The sequence below is a fragment of the Bos mutus genome, chromosome 16, assembly GCF_027580195.1.
Source record: "Bos mutus isolate GX-2022 chromosome 16, NWIPB_WYAK_1.1, whole genome shotgun sequence".
Taxonomy (NCBI): domain Eukaryota; kingdom Metazoa; phylum Chordata; class Mammalia; order Artiodactyla; family Bovidae; genus Bos; species Bos mutus.
In genome coordinates this window covers 30,046,333-30,068,740 of record NC_091632.1, presented here as the reverse complement: position 1 = coordinate 30,068,740, position 22,408 = coordinate 30,046,333, and the positions used below count along the sequence as shown (strand labels likewise).

At 40.2% G+C, this 22,408-nt stretch overlaps 1 protein-coding gene across 3 annotated transcripts in view; it reads left to right on the top strand.

Moving 5' to 3' along the window:
- RABGAP1L (RAB GTPase activating protein 1 like) overlaps positions 1-22,408 on the top strand; it is a 737,668-nt gene that overhangs the window by 569,887 nt on the left and 145,373 nt on the right. For 2 of the 3 annotated variants that reach the window (XM_070384895.1, XM_070384896.1), the window contains exon 19: positions 18,751-18,879. In XM_070384895.1, coding sequence (XP_070240996.1) covers positions 18,751-18,879 — 129 coding nt within the window. Of the gene's footprint in view, positions 1-9,462; positions 10,206-18,750; positions 18,880-22,408 lie in introns of those variants that run through there. The other variant, XM_005890827.3, reaches the window with a different exon arrangement.

The following is a 22,408-nucleotide window of genomic DNA, read 5'->3' as shown; positions in this document are numbered from 1 at the left end:
CGAAGCTAATCCTCTTAAAACTATTAATACACAAGAAGTTGCCAAAGAACTCAGCATCAAACATTCTGCTGTCATTCAGCATTTGAAGCAAATTAAAAAGGTGATAAAGCTTGATAAGTGGGTGCCTTATGAGCTGACCACAAATCAAAAAAATCATAGTTTTTGTTGTCTTCTCTTAATCTATACAACAGTGAACCATTTCTCAATGAGACTGAGAGGTGTGACAAAAAGTGGATTGTATACGACAACCAGTGAGGACCAACTCAGTGGTTGAACCGAGAAGAAGCTCCAAAGCACTTCCTAAAGCCAAACTTGTACCAAAAAATGGTCGTGGTCACTGTTTGGTGATGTGCTGCCCATCTGATCTACTTGAGCTTTCTGAATCCTGGCGAAACCGTTACATCTGAGAAGTGTGCTCAGCAAATCAATGAGTTGCACTGAACACTACAATGTCTGCAGCTGGCATTGGTCAACAGAGAGGGCCCAATTCTTCTCCATGACAACGCCCGAGTGCATATCACACAACCAACACGAGGTTGGTTTATCAAAAGATAAACAGATTTGAGCTAGGAAGTTTTGCCTCATCCGCCATATTCGTCTGACCTCTTGCTGACTCCAGCATATCGACAACTTCACAGGGAAGAGGCTTCCACAAAGAGCAGAAGACAGAAGGCGTTTTCCAAGAGTTCATGGAATCCCGAAGGATGCATCTTACATTACAGGAATAAACAAGCTTACTTCTTGTTGACAAAAATGTGTTGATTGTAATGGTACCTATTTTGATTAATAAAGATGTGTTTGAGCCTGCTTATTATAATGACTTAAAATTCATGGTCCAAAACCACAATTACATTTGCACCAACCTATTAATTAATTAAATAACTAATTTAAAAAAAATCAGACCTCTGCTACCATTTATGCCTTCTGCTTCAATTTGAAAATAAAGATGAGCCTCACACAAAGTGTCCAGAGGAGGGAATGAATGAGCCAAGTTAGCTTCCATTTTCAAGCTCATCACTAACATGGCTTCAAAAAAGCTGCTTTTATGTAGACACTGTGGCCTAGCGGCCAAGGGTGTAGCTTCTCTGTATGATTGAAGAAGAGAGTGCTTCTCAGTTCAAAACTAGAAGGCAGATGTGCTTTATTATCACAAGTGTGTGTGTTTAGAAGTGTCTATTATCAAGGTGGACTTTTGGAAGCCTCCTCTCAACTCAAATTTAAGTCTCTTAGGTTCATTCATATCAGATGGCAGGACCAGGCTTCAGACCAGTTCCATTAAAATGGTGGAGCACAGTCTTCCTTCTGAGAGGTTTTTTTTTTTTTTTTTTAATGAGCTCCATTACCGAAAGAGAGCAAGTTACAGAGCAGGAAATGCTAGGTTCTCTGCAGTGCAGTGGGGCTCTGGCCTCCTGGCTCTCCTTCAGGCATGTTTTATGATTGTGAGCAAGTCACTTACCTGCCACCTCAGTCTTTTCATCAGTAGGATGAATGTGTGTGTTAGACTTTGATGTTTCTAGGGTCTAAAAACATTGCATTATTTTATGATTCTGTTAATCATAAAATCATTATTTCATGATTCTAGAGTTATCAAGTACATTAGTGTGGGTAATACTTTATTGAGAAACACTGTCCAACAAAATCATCTCCTTGGAGCAGGAGGTAGGACTGTGAACAGTCTAGAATGGTCCAGAAACCAGCTCATAGGAGACCCAGTTATCAACAAGGATAATTAGCTTGAAGAAAAGGAAACTGACTGTGTTTAGATATTTTCACTAACATCGCATGGAAAAAAATCCTGTATCCTGTATTATTATAAAATACATGATCCAGCTGAGTGCCTGGAAGTTTCAGGTTTCTCACTTACCATAAGTGGTCCTTTTTAAACAAATATAAAGGTCCAGTAATACAAATAGGCAGTCTTTTGAGCTAACTGCCAACAAAGATAAGGAAACAGAGCAAAATGACCAACTCCCAAAGAGACTGTAGAAGTTCTTGCATTAATAAATTATGACTTCTCTTAAATCTGATCACAAGAGTAGGTAACAAGGTAATAATGATACTGCCATGACTATTCAGAACATTATTGAATTGCTTTTGGTGGGGAAAAATTCTCTCTTCTACTAAAAAAGTAAAACAAAACAAAAAAACTCCTTTAAGATAGCTATGCTTAAAGTGTCACAAGAATCTAAACATTCCTAGAAAACTAGGTAAGTCTGTAATATTTTACAAGGATCTTTTTTCTTCTTTGAGTTCCAATAATGTTGTAAGCTGAAGTACCCATACCAGCCATGATATTAGTTAATTATGTATTTTCTTATTTTGAACTCTAATTCCTCAGTGTGTGAGTCCCAGCTACAAGATAAAGAGACTCATTTCCCTGTGATCCAAGTTGTATACTTGATCTCACTGCGTTTCATTTTAGCCTTTTCTTCAAATAGCTTGAATAATCCATAAAGACAGAAGCAGCCTCTGATGTTCTTTCTACCTCCAGAAGCACAAGGAACAGTGCTAAACAGAACCAAGACTTGAATGGCAGAGTGAGTTGTGGGGTTTTCACTGTTCCAAGATACCATACTGCTGCTGCTAAGTCACTTCAGTCGTGTCCGACTCTGTGTGATCCCACAGACGGCAGCCCACCAGGCTCCCCCGTCCCTGGGATTCTCCAGGCAAGAACACTGGAGTGGGTTGCCATTTCCTTCTCCAATGCATGAAAGTGAAAAGTCAAAGTCGAGTCGCTCAGTCATGTCCGACTCTTCACGACCCCATGGACTGCAGCCTACCAGGCTCCTCCGTCCATGGGATTTTCCAGGCAAGAGTACTGGATCGGGGTGCCATTGCCTTCTCCAAGATACCATACTACTCGATATTATTTATTTTTGTTGGATCTTAAAAAAAACATGAAAGTGTTAGTCACTCAGTCGTGTCCGACTCTTCCCAACCCCATGGACTATAGACCGCCAGGCTCCTCTGTCCATGGAATTCTCCAGGCAAGAATACTAAAGTGGGTAGTATCCATTCTTGTTGGATCTTAGGAACTTGCCAAACTGTTGAGGCCTCAGCTTTTTAAAAGTAGTCTAGAAGACAAAAAAGAAATAGAGAATTGAGTTTTTGAAGTTTTACCTGTCCTAGTTGAGAAGAGCATGGATTCTTTCGCTACTTATTATTCGCCATCTAAATCTCAACTAAAGAGGCAGTTGGTCTTACAGGAGCATCTCTCATCGGTATTTGGGTAACTGTCTGTTAAAACATCCAGAGCCTTTTGTCTTTCTAGACTCTAACCCAGGTGAAGACGATGCATTTTACACTTGCTCTCCTCTTTTCTTGACTTTCTAGAAAGAATGAAAGAAATTCTAGGGTTATCTAGTGCCCACCCTGTGTTAAGCACTAGGAGATAATTCCTTTCTTTTCTTTTTATTTTATTTTTAAACTTTACAAATTGTATTAGTTTTGCCAAATAACAAAATGAATCTGCCACAGGTATACCTGTTTTCCCCATCCTGAACCCTCCTCCCTCCCCATACCATCCCTCTGGGTCGTCCCAGTGCACTAGCCCCAAGCATCCAGTATCGTGCATTGAACCTGGACTGGCAACTCGTTTCATACATGATATTATACATGTTTCAATGCCATTCTCCCAAATCTTCCCACCCTCTCCCTCTCCCACAGAGTCCATAAGACTGTTCTATACATCAGTGTCTCTTTTGGTGTCTCGTACACAGGGTTATTGTTAGCATCTTTCTAAATCCCATATATATGTGTTAGTATACTGTATTGGTGTTTTTCTTTCTGGCTTACTTCACTCTGTATAATAGGCTCCAGTTTCATCCACCTCATTAGAACTGATTCAAATGTATTCTTTTTAATGGCTGCGTAATACTCCATTGTATATATGTACCACAGCTTTCTTATCCATTCATCTGCTGATGGACATCTAGGTTGCTTCCATGTCCTGGCTATTATAAACAGTGCTGCGATGAACATTGGGGTACACGTGTCTCTTTCCCTTCTGGTTTCCTCAGTGTGTATGCCCAGCAGTGGGATTGCTGGATCATAAGGCAGTTCTATTTCCAGTTTTTGAAGGAATCTCCACACTGTTCTCCATAGTGGCTGTACTAGTTTGCATTCCCACCAACAGTGTAAGAGGGTTCCCTTTTCTCCACACCCTCTCCAGCATTTATTGCATGTAGACTTTTGGATCACAGCCATTCTGACTGGTGTGAAATGGTACCTCATAGTGGTTTTGATTTGCATTTCTCTGATAATGAGTGATGTTGAGCATCTTTTCATGTGTTTGTTAGCCATCTGTATGTCTTCTTTGGAGAAATGTCTATTTAGATCTTTGGCCCATTTTTTGATTGGGTCATTTATTTTTCTGGAGTTGAGCTGTAGGAGTTGCTTGTTTCAGAGTGACTTGACTAGGTAGGTGATACTTCCTTTTCACAGAGGCCCAGAGAGTAGTAAGTACCTCACTTGTGTCATTCAGATAGTAAATGTGACTAATGGATGATATTTATAAGCAATGCCATGCTTTGCTCTTAGAGATCTGTTTAATTCTCATTACTCTTATATTTGGATCCAGGCCAATCCCACGAGTCTAAACCCACTTCTGTCTGTATCTGTTGCAGACATGGAGACATGACTAGATCACCACACTCAGTGTGTTCCTCCTCCTCTTACCCTGCTTTACCTTTGTGTTTGAATGCCTCCCTCATTTGAAGTGTTTTCCTCCTGCAGATTGGGAAGTGTTTTCCTTTTTTCACCTTTGTAACCACACAATTGCACTCATCGCACACGCTAGTAAAGTAATGCTCAAAATTCTCCAAGCCAGGCTTCAGCAATATGTGAACCATGAACTTCCTGATGTTCAAGCTGGTTTTAGAAAAGGCAGAGGAACCAGAGATCAAATTGCCAACATCTGCTGGATCATCGAAAAAGCAAGAGAGTTCCAGAAAAACATCTATTTCTGCTTTATTGACTATGCCAAAGCCTTTGACTGTGTGGATCACAATCAACTGTGGAAAATTCTTCAAGAGATGGGAATACCAGAACACCTGATCTGCTTCTTGAGAAATTTGTATGCAGGTCAGGAGGCCACAGTTAGAACTGGACATGGAACAACAGACTGGTTCCAAATAGGAAAAGGAGTTCGTCAAGGCTGTATATTGTCACCCTGATTATTTAACTTATATGCAGAGTACATCATGAGAAACGCTGGACTGGAAGAAACACAAGCTGGAATCAAGATTGCCGGGAGAAATATCAATAACCTCAGATATGCAGATGATACCACCCTTATGGCAGAAAGTGAAGAGGAACTAAAAAGCCTCTTGATGAAAGTGAAAGTGGAGAGTGCAAAAGTTGGCTTAAAGCTCAACATTCAGAAAACAAAGATCATGGCATCCGGTCCCACCACTTTATGGGAAATAGATGGGGAAACAGTGGAAACAGTGTCAGACTTTATTTTTCTGGGCTCCAAAATCACTGTAGATGGTGACTGCAGCCATGAAATTAAAAGACGCTTACTCCTTGGAAGCAAAGTTATGACCAACCTAGATAGCATATTCAAAAGCAGAGACATTACTTTGCCAACAAAGGTTTGTCTAGTCAAGGCTATGGTTTTTCCTGTGGTCATGTATGGATGTGAGAGTTGGACTGTGAAGAAGGCTGAGCGCTGAAGAATTGATGCTTTTGAACTGTGGTGTTGGAGAAGACTCTTGAGAGTCCCTTGGACTGCAAGGAGATCCAACCAGTCCATTCTAAAGGAGATCAGCCCTGGGATTTCTTTGGAAGGAATGATGCTAAAGCTGAAACTCCAGTACTTTGGCCACCTCATGCGAAGAGTTGACTCATTGGAAAAGACTGTGATGCTGGGAGAGATTGGGGGCAGGAGGAGAAGGGGACAACAGAGGATGAGATGGCTGGATGGCATCACTAACTCGATGGACGTGAGTCTGAGTGAACTCTGGGAGTTGGTGATGGACAGGGAGGCCTGGCGTGCTGCGATTCATGGGGTCGCAAAGAGTCGGACACGACTGAGCGACTGACTGATCTGATCTGATCTGAACCCCTGAAGTAACTATGCACTCAGCGTTCTTAATTACAGTTTCATAAATTAAGTCAAGTATGCTTTTCATTTTACAATGGAAATCTATTTATGTCCTGCACATGGCCACAGTCAGTGGAGTGGCTCAGGAAGCACACTCAAGCCCAGAGCTCTAATTAGGGCGGCACCACCACGCACCCGCTTCCAGCGCCCCAGCACGAGGCTGCTGTTCTTAGATGATGCTTTGGGACCACTGCCTGGCCCTCTTTACCTCTCTCTCACTCTGCCTCATAGGATGACTTGTCCACATTTCCCATATTATCTTCAGTTTGCTGTTGAACTTTGCAGAATTTTCTAAAAAATCTCCTAGTATAAGGAAATATGAGAAATCATGTATTATTAACTGGTTAATGCAGAAGAGTTGCTTTTCTATCATTTGTTTCATTTTTGGCCTACTGTATAACTCAAAAATTTGTCTTTCAAAAGTTTACTGTATTTATTGCTGAATCTGATGAGCAATAAATAATTTACTTGGGGAGTTGGGGAGGCATAAGGGGAAATGCTCACTGAAATTACTCACTCTTCTAGGGCTTCAGAAATCACTATTTACATTCTTTCTTTTTACCAAGTGATAATGTACAATAATTACTTTACCTGATGCTGATCAACAGCCTATTAAGGGGCAACCAACCTGAAAACAGTGAGATCATTGGCAGACAACGGACACCTGCCAGGCTTGGTGGGCCTTCTGTACCACATCTTCCTACCTGGCGTTTGATATCACCACCTTTGCCCTTTCCACCAACTTTGCCATGTTCTGGGTCCATGGCAGTGTTGTGGTCACTCAGTGCTGTAGCTCCCTCCTCATCTTCATCCTTACTCTCTACTGGCCTGTCCGGGGAATGAAGCCCTAGGACCTAGTTCCGACCAGGAGCTCCACCTTCTCCACCCACCACTGTTGCCAGTTCTGCACCTTCTGGTTCAGGATCTTGCTTCAGGGACCGGTAGGAGTAGTCAGCTAGACCTGCCCCCATGTCCTCCTGCTCCTTCCTCTAATCCCCTGTGCCTTCGGTAGGGCCCCAGTGTGATCCCAGTTCCTCAGCCTGATTGGAGGAGGTGTGCCCTGGACCCAAGACACGACCCGCTATAAATACTTCTGCCATCCCAGCAGGAGTCACCCAGAGCCCCAGGCTGACTGCGCCTTTTCCCTCTTCAAGAATAATAGGTACATTAGGGGAAGAATGATGAAGAGATTGGGAAAACTGAAACATATTACCACCTGTTTGTAGTGCTTTTTACACAGCATCTTGTTAAATATACCTACGTGTTTGAAGTGTAACCTGGTTTGCTCATTAAAATATCATATTTTAATTATTACACTTAATATTTAGTACATATATTTTTAATTTCTTTTGTGTGCATCAGAGCCAAACCCTAGAGTTCCAAAATCTTTTGATTACTTTTTTACTTCTTTTTTACCAGAGTTCTTTTGGATAATAAATTTTTTGTTTCTGGTTTATATAAATTTAAAATAATGCTTCTGCTAGTGTTCTTTGAAAGCAAGTCACATACATGGGAGCAACTCCCCTATCCTTTAAAAAAAAAGTCGATAATAAAAATCCTGTAAGCTAAGGAGTCACTGAATTCTTCCTTCTTGTTCAAGTCAAAATATTCCCTTGCTCTTAAATGTGAAGCTACTAAGGCAGTGCTCTTCACACAGTAACACAGTCTTTTCAAACAAAAGCTCATGCAGAACTCCACTATGTAAAGAAGATAAAAATCGAGCTGTTTCTTATGTGTGGGGGTGGGGGTTGTTTGTTTTGATGGGGGTAGTTAGGGATATGAGAAGCCCAGAACCTCTTCCTTCTTTCCTCCTTCTGGCTGAACCAACTGCCATCCTGGGTAACCTATCAGACATTTTCTCCAAATCCTTAGCGATCTGAAATATATATATATATTTTTTTTTTTTTCTAATGGCTTTGATAATTTTACATTATAATCTGTATATTTTTTGAGAAATGATTTTTGGAAGAAATAGAAGGGTTGACAGCAATATATACATATCTTATTTAAGATGTTTTGTTAATTAATACTTTACATGTTTAACCAAAATAATGTTCTCCTGAAGTTTTAGAAAAAGAAACCAAACAATATTCTGTTAAAGAGGGCAACATTTCCCTTAATCTTCAGTTCTGTAATTAATGTATTTTGGTAATCACGATCACAGAGATGATCGTGATTTATGTCAATAAATGAGATCCGTAACTCTTATTTGTCAGATTAAGAAACTAAGACTGAGAAGGAACTTGCCCTGGCTCTCCGAGCCCCATTACTCTGTACCATGCTACAGTTTTATATGGAGAAGCTGGTCTGGTATTCATGACCAACTCCAGAGATTTAGCACCAAGATTCTGGGTATGTGTTAGTTAATTGTTAGGATAAAGTTAAGAAACTACACTGAGTGGGGATCTTGTCCTTTTGCCTTGATTTTGTGACAACTGATCATTCACACCAAGGAAATTAATGTAAAACTGCAATACTGAGATTGTAAAATTTTAAACTATGGATAACTCTCAGTTATCTTATTACAAGACAGGACTAGACCAGAAGGTATTAAAACAATGTTTAGAACTATTAACTGAGTGTTTATCAAAGTCTTTAGATTAGGAAAGTTATTTCTACTTTGAGAATCTCAACTTTAATAGTTCCTTAAAGGTATGCTTTTATTATGATGATGTAGGTTTTTATGCTTTATCATATTGTATATTTATAAAAATCTTCATTTTCACTGTGTTGTACACCTGAAACTTATATAATATTTTACATCAACCATACCTCAATAAAAAAAAATTTTTTTAAATCTTCCTTTTAGTTGCAGCTAGCCTTCCCAAAATGCTGAGTTACTTTTGCATATCCTAGCACTGCAAAAAGTCATTACTGCATAAACACTCCAACTTGAGGGTGTGTCATTTCTTGGCTGCTCGGTCCTTGCTCTTCTGTCCATACTTTGTCATCTTCCCCTAAGCCTCTGTTAGAAATTTCAGTGATCTAACGAGGATTGGAGCCTCCCACTTTAAATATGTGGTATAAAATCAGACTGGTATCCATCGTTATGAGAAAGCAGGAGTGAGTAAAGGTCAGTCTTTTAGCCGGCAGGCTGTCTGATTTTTCTGTGAGCATCACATGTTGGGAGAAGCTAGTTCATCTGTCTGTGGGTTTAGGATTCAACAGCATAAGCTGTCAGCCTAACACTGATTGAAGGTGGACTGGGAGGGGAAGTGCATCTGCCCAACGGCTCGCCATTGGCTTCCTATTACAGCATTCTCCCCCGAGACACAGTCTGCATGCTCATTCACCTACCTCCTTCTCTTCCCTCCCCTTCCTTTCCTACCCCTTCATTACTGATTCACAGCGAGAGGCAGCAGCAGCAGCAACAGCAGCGCTGCTTGTCACGAACCAAGGATTGCAATGAGCTCATCCTTTTCTCCTTGCAGCTTCACAACTGCCCTGGCTTCCTGGCTACCGCTGCTGCTGTCTCTTCTTTCTCTCTCTCTCTCTCTCTCACACACACACACACACACACACACACACACCGTCTCACACACACATATGCACAGCACACACTCACACACTCTCTCATGCTAGACCCTTCTAAGCATCTTGTCCATTTTTACACATGTATGTGAACTCTCCTGCATCACTCTTGGCCATTTTCTTGCGTTTGATTGCTTTTGCCATTTTTTGTTTTGTTGTTGTTGTTGTTTTTAATTTAGATCAGCATTTGATTTCATTTCCAGTCTACTCTGGGGCTCTCTCACAGTGGATAATTTAACCAAAATGTTTTTCTCGTGGAGACGTTAGCTGGCAATTCCCACCACAGACTGGTTTGTGCGTGCTCCTGGGGAGACCGAAGCCTGGCTCCCCTCCCACGGCAGTTCTCAAAATTGTGGATAAGAGATCCCGCTTTCTCATTCTGGATACCTACTTACTGCTCATGGAAGAAGGGGTGCCCTGCCCAGCCCCAGCTGCTAAGCTCACAGCTCCCGTCAAAAAGTCCCAGGACATGCACGACGAGAGGAGCAAGCTGGTGAATGAGTATGCGTGTCGAGTGCTGGAACTTCTGGGGATGGGGCATCGTCTGTTTGTGCCTCGGCTTCTGGCGGTGAGACTGTTTTTCATTGAACTTCATTTGTAGAGAATCTGCCACCCTCTGTGAGAATTCCTTGTATCCCCGGAAGAGGCTTGTGGTCTCCTATTTCCTTCCCCACTCTACCGGGAAGGAAGTGCTGAGTGGCCACTGCCCTGGGGCTCTGTCCGAGCCTGGTCCACGCCACTCCTTAATTGACTGGAGGAGATATGGCTCTCCTCTCTGAGCCCACATCAGTGGCATTATCTCTCTGGCAGCAAAAAAGAAAAAGGTCTTATGGCTGGCCAGGCTCACCAATAAAGCAGGATACCCAAGTGCTTAGTGGAGGCATTCTGTTATTTATGTCTCCAAAGGGTTAAATTTTACAACAGACATTATCCTGATTTATCTAGACTATGTGTGGTTTCCTTTCTAACCTCTCTATTTGGTGTCCAGTTTGATTGTTTTAGTAGGGAATTTTATTCCCTAAAAATCATTGATTAGCAAATTACAGATTTCTCCCCTGGAATGTTTGAACTGTTTATCTGGAACCAGCTTAGGGCTGTTGGGTCTGTGCTGAGTCTGGGAAGTCTGATTTGTTTTTTTTAAAAAAAATTTAATTTCCTGAAGAAGAGAAAAAAAAAAATCACTCTTCCTCACTTCCTATCAAGGGTTAAAATTAAATACCCACAATCACTGGTGCAGGGTTCTTTTTAGCAGTTTGAGAACTATACCTAGCAACTGTTCTATAATATAATTGGTCTACAGTAGTCCTATACCATTATTTGGTAATTGGGCAAGAATAATTTCACTCTGTCTATTTTAAACAATGGAGTTTAATACCATTCTAGACTGTTCCTTCATTTGGTTCTCTCATATTTGAGTCTTTTCAGAAGTACAAGATTGACTTGACTGCATTTAACTCTCTCTCACACATATCTCCCTCTAGTATAGTTCATCTTTGTTTATACTTATCTTTACAAGTATTAACTCAGTCTTAATGTATCTATTTGCAAATAAATAGGATCTCTCCTATATCATCATAACAGACATGTTAGGTAGCTGTGCACGTAAGGGGTTTCTCACCCTGAAGAAAGTCTATTTATCACTGCAAGGTGAAGTTGGATGCAATGACCAGCATACAATTATAGGGAAGGGGGTGGTATTTTTTGAGAAATACAGTTCCTTTGTAATTTAAGAAAGAAGAGCTCAAAATATATGTTTCAATGCCCAGGTGAGGTCGTCAGCGCTCACTTGAATTTTGTTTCCCTGAGTTACATTTTTTTTCTTAATAAAGGAAAAAACTGAAGAATCATGATTCTATTAAAAAGGATTTTTTTAAAAACAGTGAAATAAAAAGCATTTTAGGAGCTTTGACACTGAGAAGTGCTAAAATATATTTCAACAAATGATCTGCTTCTCTTTAATGAATCAGTTTTTTATCTAACGCATTTCTATATCCTTACAGACTGCTTAACTTTGTGTCTCACAGGCTTCCACTGATAACTTTACAGAGATCTGGTACTGCCTTTCGTTGGCATTTACATTTTTAGCATTTTGAAGGGAAACATGAAATCGATAATAGGAAATATATCTCATACCTACATCTTTATCAGGGATGGCTTTAAATTGCCTGTAGTGTAGAATGATTGTCAACAGTAAAAGCTGTAATCTTCACAAGGTTCACATCTGTGGGGGGCTCATAGATATCTATATGTTGCAACTGTACAAAGTTGGCTCGGTTGCCAAATTAGGTACCCAAGTAGGTACAGCCCTTATGTTGTTCTGGGCTCGAACATTATAGGTCATAGAGCCACTTGCAGTCTATGTGAAAAGTGTATGCTGAGTTATCTGTAGGGCCCTTTGAAAATCTCTGACTTTATTACACAGCTTAAAAGATTGTTGATAGAATTAGGGTACTCTACATTCTGAGAAATCACATCACATGCCCTTTAATGAGCAATATGGCTATGAATTGGGATCAGCTATCCAATGAGTTATTATTCAAAGTTTAGTGTGTACCAGAGGGATGTCCAGTTGTTCAGCCTTGTGTTATTGGACTGCCTAATGATATGGGATCGATGGTTAATCTGCCCAGGGGGGTCCTAAGAGGAATCCTGCCACGTGCAATGTTGTAATCTTTCCATTACCAGTGAGGGAAGGAACTGAAGTTTAGGTTTTTAGTCATGTTTTCAATATGACTATGTAGGGGCTGCTGCTGCTGCTAAGTCGCTTCAGTCGTGTCCAACTCTGTGTGACCCCATAGACGGCAGCCCACGAGGCTCCCCCATCCCTGGGATCCTCCAGGCAAGAACACTGGAGTGGGTTACCATTTCCTTCTCCGTTGCATGAAAGTGAAAAATGAAAGTGAAGTCGCTCAGTCGTGTCCGACCTGTGCGATCCCATAGACGGCAGCCCACCAGGCTCCTCCGTCCCTGGGATTCTCCAGGCAAGAACACTACAAATCCTGTTTTGCATTTAAGATCCATGTAGTATTTTTTTCATATGAGGCCAGTTGCTTTTATTAATGAAACAGATCAAATTAAATGAAGATTTACCAAGACAGTGTTGTGGATTTGAACTCTGAGCCTTATATTTTGTTCCCTGAGGCACAGAGGGACCATCAAACTACAGGAACACCAAGCACATTTGGAATTTTTGCTTATGGTCCCTCAAAGGTATACTTAGTAAAGAATAATTTCCCTTTAATAAATCAAGTACCAGTGTTCCACTTTAGATATTACCACAAGACGTAGATTCTGTGTGTAGACCCACCAAGCATACGTTTCTTTGGTGAAATTAAAATACCGAAGCAAGGGATTCAGGTATCCTAGATACCAGCTAAGTAATGTCCTCTTCTAAAGCCCACACTTCCAAATGATTCTCAGACCTCCAGAAACTTTGCTCAATGGAACGGAAATCCTGTTAGATTCTATGCCTCAAGGAAGAAAAAGCCATTTGTGGTAAATATAGTGAAGGTGAGAAAGAGAACTGTGCCTACATTTTTTTCCCCCAATAATCCTCTAAAATAATCAAATCTAGATTTTGCTGCTGATAGAGGCCTTTAAAGAAAGATTTGTCTTTGGAGAACAGTGAGAGGTTTGGAATAGAAGCATCTGGAGCTAACACTCAAATGTTAGAACTGTTCATTACCACCCACCCTGCCTTCTTCTCTCTCTCTTGTTTTTTTAATCACTTGAAAATGTGATACTCTTGCACTGAATTTTTCAGTGGGAAAAACACTCCCAAAATGGTATTAACAGTGGCACACAGCCAGAGTTCATACTCCTCTGTAAGTGTGTGAAATTTGGAGAAAGAGGAGAGAAGCTTTTACTCATGTTCAAAATCTTCCTGTCCTCCTAGGTTTTTTTTTCTTCTTTTATATGACATGGGAAATTATTATCAGATCATTATATAACATGTCAGTGCTGGGTATAGTTTCAGTACTGGTACTCTGGGCCCTGTGCATGGTGAAACTGGAGGACTCTCAGGCCGAGGATTGATATACATCTATAGCCAAATGCTCCCACTGTCCCTCCAGTAGCCATTTAAGGTTTAATTTTGATCAGATTTCTAATGCTGTCAAACTGTATCCTAGTTGTGTTTTTTTTTTAATTTGTAAACTTCCTTAAAACATTAATTTTAAGGAAAGAATGAAAAAGCAGATGAGAACATTTTTCTCCCATTTTTACCTGTTGTTGATTGCTGCAAGGATTGATCACTCACTGAAGAGACACTATATTGGATTGGTCAAAAGGTTTATCCAGGTTTTTCCGTAAACCCGAACAATCCTTTTGGCCAACTCAGTAACTCTTAAAAGAAGTTAAAGACTCAAGTATAAAGGTTGCCATGTTGGGACTTTGCTGGTGGTCCACTGGCTCAGACTCCATGATCCCAATGCAGGGGACCCGGGTGTTTAGGGAACTAGATCTCCCATGCCACAGCTAAAGATGCCACATGCCACAATGAAGATTGAAGATGCTGCATGCCATAGCTAAGACCCAGCACAGCCAGATAAACAAATAAAGATTGTTTTTCGTTCTTTCGGTAGTGTCCAAATCTTTGCAATCCCACGGGCTGAAGCCCATGTATACTTCTGATCAGTTCAGTTCAGTCACTCAGTTGTGTCCGACTCCTTTGCGACCCCATGAATTGCAGCACGCCAGGCCTCCCTGTCCATCACCAACTCCCGGAATTCACTCAGATTCATGTGCATTGAGTCGGTGATGCCATCCATCACTGACATCTCATCTCATCCAATGAGATGCCATCTCATCCTCTGTCGTCCCCTTCTCCTGCCCCCAATCCCTCCCAGCATCAGGGTCTTTTCCAACGAGTCAGCTCTTTGCATGAGGTGGCCAAAGTATTGGAGTTTCAGCTTTAGCATCAGTCCTTCCAGTGAACACCCAGGACTGATCTCCTTTAGAATGGACTGGTTGGATCTCCTTGCAGTCCAAGGGACTCTCTAGTGTCTTCTCCAATATCACAGTTGAAAAGCATCAATTCTTTGGCACTCAGCTTTCTTCACAGTCCAACTTTCACATCCATACATGACCACTGGAAAAACCATAGCCTTGACTAGACAGACCTTTATTGGCAAAGTAATGTCTCTGCTTTTCAATATGCTATCTAGGTTGGTTATAACTTTCCTTCCAAGGAGTAAGCGTCTTTCAATTCATGGCTGCAGTCACCATCTGGAGTGACTTTGGAGCCCCCCAAAATAAAGTCTGACACTGTTTCCACTGTTTACACATCTATTTGCCACGAAGTGATGGGACCAGATGCCATGATATTACTTTTCTGAATGTTGAGTTTTAAGCCAACTTTTTCACTCTCCTCTTGTACTTTCATCAAGAGGCTCTTTAGTTCCTCTTCACTTTCTGCCATAAGAATGGTGTCATCTGCATATCTGAGGTTACTGATATTTCTCCTGGCAACTTTGATTCCAGCTTGTGCTTCTTCCAGCCCAGCGTTTCTCATGATGTACTCTGCATATAAGTTAAATAATCAGGGTGACAATATACAGCCTTGACGTACTCCTTTTCCTATTTGGAACCAGTCTGTTGTTCCATGTCCAGTTATAACTGTTGCTTCCTGACCTGCATATAGGTTTCTCAAGAGGCAGGTCAGGTGGTCTGGTATTCTCATCTCTTTCAGAATTTCCCACAGTTTCTTGTGATCCACACAGTCAAAGGCTTTGGCATAGTCAATAAAGCAGAAATAGATGTGTTTCTGGAACTCTCTTTCCATGATCCAGCGGATGTTGGCAATTTGATCTCTGGTTCCTCTGCCTTTTCTAAAACCAGCTTGAACATCTGGAAGTTCACAGTTCACGTATTCCTGAAGCCTGGCTTGGAGAATTTTGAGCGTTACTTTACTAGCATGTGATATGAGTGCAGTTGTGCGGTAGTTTGAGTATTCTTTGGCATTGCCTTTCTTTGGGATTGGAATGAAAACTGACCCTTTTCCAGTCCTCTGGCCACTGCTGAGTTTTCCAGATTTGCTGGCATATTGAGTGCATCACTTTCACAGCATCATCTTTTAGGATTTAACATAGCTCAACTGAGATTCCATAACCTCCACTATCTTTGTTCGTTGTGATGCTTTCTGAGGCCCACTTGACTTCACATTCCAGGATGTCTGGCTCTCGGTGAGTGATCACACCATCGTGATTATCTGGGTTGTGAAAATACATCTGATACCCCCCCGAAATATAAAAATCAATATGTATCTCAAAATAAGTCCTGCATCTCCTTTCTAATTTGCATCTGATAATCTTTTGACTTTTTAATAGTGGGTATGCTTGAAGTAAGCTTCCCTGGTGGCTCAGATGATAAAGAATCTGCCTATAATGCGGGAGACATGGGTTCAATCCCTGGGTCAGGAAAATCCCCTGGAGAAGGGAATGGCTACCAGTATCTTCTCCAGTATCTTGCCTGGAGAATCCCATGGACAGAGTAGCCTGGCGAGCTATAGTCCATGGGGTTGCAAAGAGTTGGACACAAATGAGAAACTCACACTTTCAGGCAATCTGGAGCTTCACTAACACCAGCGGTGTCTTGAAAAGGGCAGTCACAGAGAACTCTGAATTCTGGTTTCCAGAGACTTCATTTGAGTTGGGCTGTATCTTTCTTCTTTTGTATGATCTCAGAAGCTGGACTTGAAACTAGGCCTTGGGCAGTATTAGAAAATTAGGTGACCACACTGCCTGCAGGCGATAGACTGTTCCACACCATTGTGGGTCATCTGTCTGTAGGTAACTAGAGGTTAGTTGCACTGACAATAGAAAAGGTGTGCTTAGAGGTTTTGAATGATGAAGAAAGCTACCAGTCCTGTTTCCCTACAAACTCTATAAGCAGCCTGTCTTGAATTTTCCCAACAATTACCAAAGAGATAATCATCAGAACCAGTGTTACAGGTGAAATAGGATGTGGTATGTCTGGTATAACTGGTAGGTGGATGCTTTCTCAATAATTCAGCAGTTGATATTTCAGTTGAAGAGGCCCACTTTTGGGCTGAATTTGTTTCCAGGAACTGCCTTTCCCAGTTAAGGTGAGTTGATAGCACTTTATCCTGCTAAATATTCTCTCCACTACTTATTGCCACCATCTTTCAGTATCTGTGAGGGAGGAAATAAGTCTGAGGTGTACTGAAGCTTGTTTTTTCCCTTGGCACTGTTAACCTGGCTCTATTTTCTGATTACTAGTTTACGAATCTAAACTTGGGCCAACCTAGTCCCCAGTGAAAATGCCTGCTGTGTGAATTAATATTTTATTTTACATGTTTCTATTTAAAAGAGAAGCGAAGGGGAGAAAAAATTATATAGAGAGAGTGAAAGAGAGACGAAAGGAGGATTCATTCAGTTATTCAGTAAATTTTAGTTGAGTACCTCCTATAATCTAGGCATTAGTCTTACCACTGTGAATACAGTAAAGAACAAGACAGATAAGTCCCCTTTCTTTAGGATGAAAGCAAATGAAAAACTATAAAACGACTGGATGAAGAATGACTTGATGGGCTAGGAGGAAGAATTTAAATGCTCAGAAAAGGTCTAACTCAAATCTTATATTTGTGCTAAAATCTAAATCACAAAGTTATTATCATAATGAAGATGAGGGAGAAAAATATTCCAGACAGAGATAACAGGCAGTAGCCTTCAGTTAGGAATGAACTCAGTGTGTACAAAAAAAAAAAAAAAAAAACCCGAACAAACCAGAAAGAAGGCTAGTGTTCTTGGAGCTTGAGACTAAGAAGAGAGATGCAATTCAACATCATGTTGAAGGGGAAGGCAGGGCCCCAGATCATAAAGGGTCTTGCAGGTAATGGTAATGGTTTGGATTTTATTCTGAGCATAGTAGGGACCATTGGAGAGCTTTACACAGAAGAGCAGCATAATCTGAAAAAGTATCTAGCTGCTGTAAGGAGAGGGAGAAAGAGGGAGACCAGTTGGGAAGTTACTGAATGACTCAGCTGAGAAACAACAATGGCTTAGACCAGGGTGGTGGTGATGACAACTCATTATGAGCAGAATTCCTCTGACTTCTTCTGTCTTTCAATGTAGTTGTTAATCAGTTTTATATTTGAATTTAAATAAAGTAAAATTTGAACTTGCATGTAGTTCTGTGATTTCTAGCTACCATAATTTTTTGTTTTAATCATTTTCTTTCTGCCATTTTTGACAATTAAGTGCTGACTCTTAACACCTAGTTTCTTTTTGACTTGGCCTATTTCAGTGTACCCAGTATGCCTCAGTCTCATAATTTGTGTCTCAGTATTTGCCAATGATTACATGTAGTTGTTTATTAAAACATTTATTGCCTTTCTTGTTATAAGATCTTTCCCACAGGAAATACAGCAAAATATAAAGAAGAAGAAGAAGAAAAAACTATAACCTCACTCTTCACCATTTTCTTTTCTTTCCTTTCAGTCTTTTTTCTGTGCGTGCATATATTTTCTGTGCATGCATATAAGTAGTTGTTACTTCTTAAGTAAATTTTGCAAAAGTAGCTTTCCTAAGAAGTTCAGTAGTTAAATGGTTTGCTTCATTTACTTTTTTAAAAGTCTTTAAGATATGGAACAATTTCTTATTTGCTATTGTCATTAATTGAAAAGTCATTCTCTCATTAGGTGTTTGTTATGTAACTCTTCTGTGCTTTAATTGTACTGTCTGTGTCTTCCCAGCTTGGGGGGGGATAAAAAAAATCCTTAAAATGCCCACCAAGTTAAAATCACAGATGTGTCCCAGAGTTCAAATTTTTTCCTTTTTCTGGCTTTTTTTTTTTTTTTCCCCCCCAGAGCCATAATGTGGTTAGCTTTGCCAGGATCCATCATTCTAATCTAGAGGTTATGTAAATTAAATATGTTAGCTTGTTAATTAATTCCATTGTCACTTCTAGGATTTATGGTGACTTATTTCAGCTTATATAAAGCAGTTAGAAATCTCTTCCTAAAAATTTTTGGACCTCACCTAGATCTTGGCCAATAAAAGTTACATTTAGGAAAATAGAAATTGCTTTTGCAATGTATTTGTTATGAATGTAGGTTAAAATGTAATGGACGATTCTTGGTGATTGTTTTGTAGACCTCAAAGGAAGATCTTCTGCAGGCTGATTTTGAAGGCGCCTTAAAGTTCTTCAGAGTCCAACTTCCAAAGAGATACAGGGCAGAGGAAAATGCGAGAAGGCTAATGGAGCAGGCTTGCAACATTAAGGTAAGATAATAAAGGTGGAACCTGAATGCAGAGTAACGTGGCAAATTATGGAAAACCCTCTGTTTGTTGCTGGATTCTGACTGTGTTGAAGGCGCTGTGGTATCTGACCTAGTCTCTCTCAGACATTTTTGTCAGGGTGGTCTGTATCTGTAGTGGCTGTATCTTCTAGTAGGACTTAGAGTGAGCCTTGGCTGGTTCGGATCGTAACAAGAGGAAGACAAACATTGATCTTACAAGTGGGCCTCTAGAGGAGCCTGCTCTGATAGTGGTTTCCACAGCAGCAGACTTAGTATTTAGATTTTGCCATCTATTTTAAGATCATTTAGGGCCAAGCAAGAAACGCACCCTTCCCACCAATTTCCTGTTGGCTTGGGGATCTGTCAGAGGAGGATTTCTAGGTGAATCAGTTTCTGGAGTTGAAAGGGGTTACGTGGCTCTGGCTCCATCAGGTCTATGCATGGGCTTTTTGTGCTTAACTCTTACTGGATTTTAAGTTGGGTAAAGTCATTCTCATTTTCAGTGGATGTTCTTGATTTGGAGTGCAATGCTTTCCAGTGAATACCTGTGTCTATTGAGGAGTTTCCTGTTAGATGTCCCATTGCTTTCTTCTGCTTCCTGCTGCTACGCAGATAATGAATGTACAGTATACAGGACTTATGGTGGTGGTGTTTGTTCCTACCTACTTATATTTTGAAATTCATGGCTATGCTTAGTGGCCATCTCTGATGGTAGATGTTGTCCATGGGTTTTTGGTCTGCCACCTAGTTTCTCTCTGGTTTTTGTTCTGTTTTGTTGTTTGATGTGAATTATTTAATCCAGTTGTTATTTTTTGATGTGGGCGCAAAAATAGTACTTAAAAAAACTAGGTGAAAGAATCAAATAAGTTTTAGAGGTGTTTGTTGATGATCATAGCCAGAAAGTTGATAATTTCCTAATACAGAAAAATTATACAATCAAGTTTTATAATAATGTTAATTAATTTTGGGGCTTCTTTTATATTTATAATTAATCCAGTAATTTGCCAGAGTCCATCATATTACTAATTTCTGTTCCTTTACAGAACTAAGTTAAATAAGCTTGATTGTGAGTTTGACAAAACTAGCTAAATAAATTTGATTATGAGTTAAAGAAAAGGAAAGCACCCTGGTTAGGCCATGCTTTCCTTTCTTTAAGGGACTTTGAAAGCTCTGTCTTGATCTGCCCATTTCCATCCCACACCTGACAGATATATGTGGCTATATTGCTCCTTATCACATGTCTGATAAAACTAAACACATTTTATAAATAACTTGAAATAGAAATCCCTATGTAGAGAATTGTGGTATCAAGGTGAGATAGCACTTTTTAAAGGTTTTTTAAATCTATATTTGTTTTTTGGTCTGGGCTGGGTCTTTGTTGCGATGCAGGCTCTCCAGTTGCAGTGCCTGGGCTTAGTTGCCCTGCAGCCTGTGGGGTCTTAGTTCCCTGACCAGGGATTGAACCCACATCCCCTGCACTGGAAGAAAGATTCTTAACCACTGGGGTAGTACCAAGATAGTACATTCAAAAAAAAAAATTGGAACCAATTTACTGATGTAAATTCTTGTACCTTTGGCATATTCTAGGAAATCTTCTTAACCTAACCATGACAAAAATATAAATTTGTTTTCTGAACAAAGATCCCAGGTCTTGTAGACTTTACATTCTTACAGAAGGAAACAGACAGCAGTAACCAATGAACATAATAAAGAATATACTTAATATGTCAGAAGGTGATAAATAGCTATGAAAAGAGAAGAAGTAGGGCAAAATAAGCAAGATTGGGTTGATGGGGAGAAGAAGCATTACAGTTGTTAGATAGAGTAGATCTCATTGAAGGTAAAGAGATGAGTTAGTCATGGAGATGTCTAGGGGAGGAGCACTACAGCAGAGGCAACAGCTAATTCAAATTCCCCGAGGCTGGCTCATGCCAAGTAAAGTTAAGGAACAGCAAGAAGACCAGTGTAGAGCTGGAAAGAAGGGAAAGAAAATAAGGGCAATAGGAGAGGAAGTTAGAGAGCTCATAAGGCCACTGTAAGGGCGTAGGCTTTGCTTTGTATGAAGTGAGGAGCCCTTACAGAATTTTGAGTGGAAGAGTAATAAAATCTGTCTGAGGTTTTGGAGGATCACAGTGCCTACTGTGTTGAAAACAGACAAGAGGAAGGTAAGAGTAGAAGTAGGGAGATGAGATGTGGGTTTGCAGTAATCCTGGTGAGAAATGATGGACTGACCAGGGTGATCATAATGGGGAGAGACACAGAGTGGAAGTGGTTGGAACCTGGACATATTCTGAAAGAGAACCAACAGGCTTCATGATGTATCAGACATGGGTGTGAGAGGAAAAAAGGAGCCAAAATGATTCCACAGATTTGGGATGAAGCAATTATAAGATAGCATAGCCATTGGCTTATTAGGCACATGACTGAAAATGTGCTTTGACATAGACTTCCCTTAGCACAATGCCCAGTGTAACACTTTTTTTTTTTTTTTTGGTGTCATTAGACTTGTGTTTGAATTTTAAGTTATTTTAAACTAGATTCTAACTGTTCAAAAATAACAAGTCAATGTTGAATATAAGTAACTTAAAAGAAAAAGATTACATTGTCTTTCAAATGAACTCTGTATTCAAAGAGATCATTTTCCAAAGGTATTAAGAAAGATAGACCTCTAAAGTCTTCATCCTGAAACTTTTAAACCCTTTATGACTGTTTTATTTGACTAAGATCAGATGACTAAGCAGAAGCCACGTTTGTCTGTAAATGTTGAAAATATATTCCAATGGTCATGGTGCCTGAATTTTGTGGGTGGTAGGTTTGAAAGATAGGCTTCATCCAGATGATTGTTCCCGAGCTGTCAGAAGGAAGTACTATAACCTGGGGCAATGCTGTAGGGACCTATTAAAATAAAACATTCATTTCTAAGAATAAGAGAGTAGAGAGTTAAGAGGTACAGGTAAATGTTTTCAAGGGAAATCTAGAATGATGGGGAAATCACTGAAAACAAAAAACCCAGGAAAGAGATTTTAAAATATGAAATGTAACAGGGAAAGACTTTTGCCCAGTATAATTTTGAAGCTCCTCAGAGGATGGAGGAAACTAACAGTTGTCAAGCCAGAAACATGAGATCAGAGAGACACTGAAACATAAAATGTCAGAAAACAAGTTCAAAATATGACCTGAATGGATTGTTCCTGGGATGAAAGTGCTGTGTGCAACCATAGTGATTTATTTGCACATGAACAGATAGATAAGAATTCTTTAAAAAGTAATACTAGGGTTGTTTTTGTGTATTTTGTTAGTTTTTTGTGTTTTCTAAGGAGAGTACCTTTTTCTTAGATACACTACCCACAGGGTTGTTTGGTTGTTGGTTGATCAGTCACTGTTGTATGTGACTCTTTCCAACCCCATGGACTGTAGCCCACCAGGCTCCTCTGTCCATGGGGTTTTCCAGGCAAGAATATTGAAGTGGGTAACCATTTCCTTCTCCAGCGGGTCTTCCCAGATTAGGGATC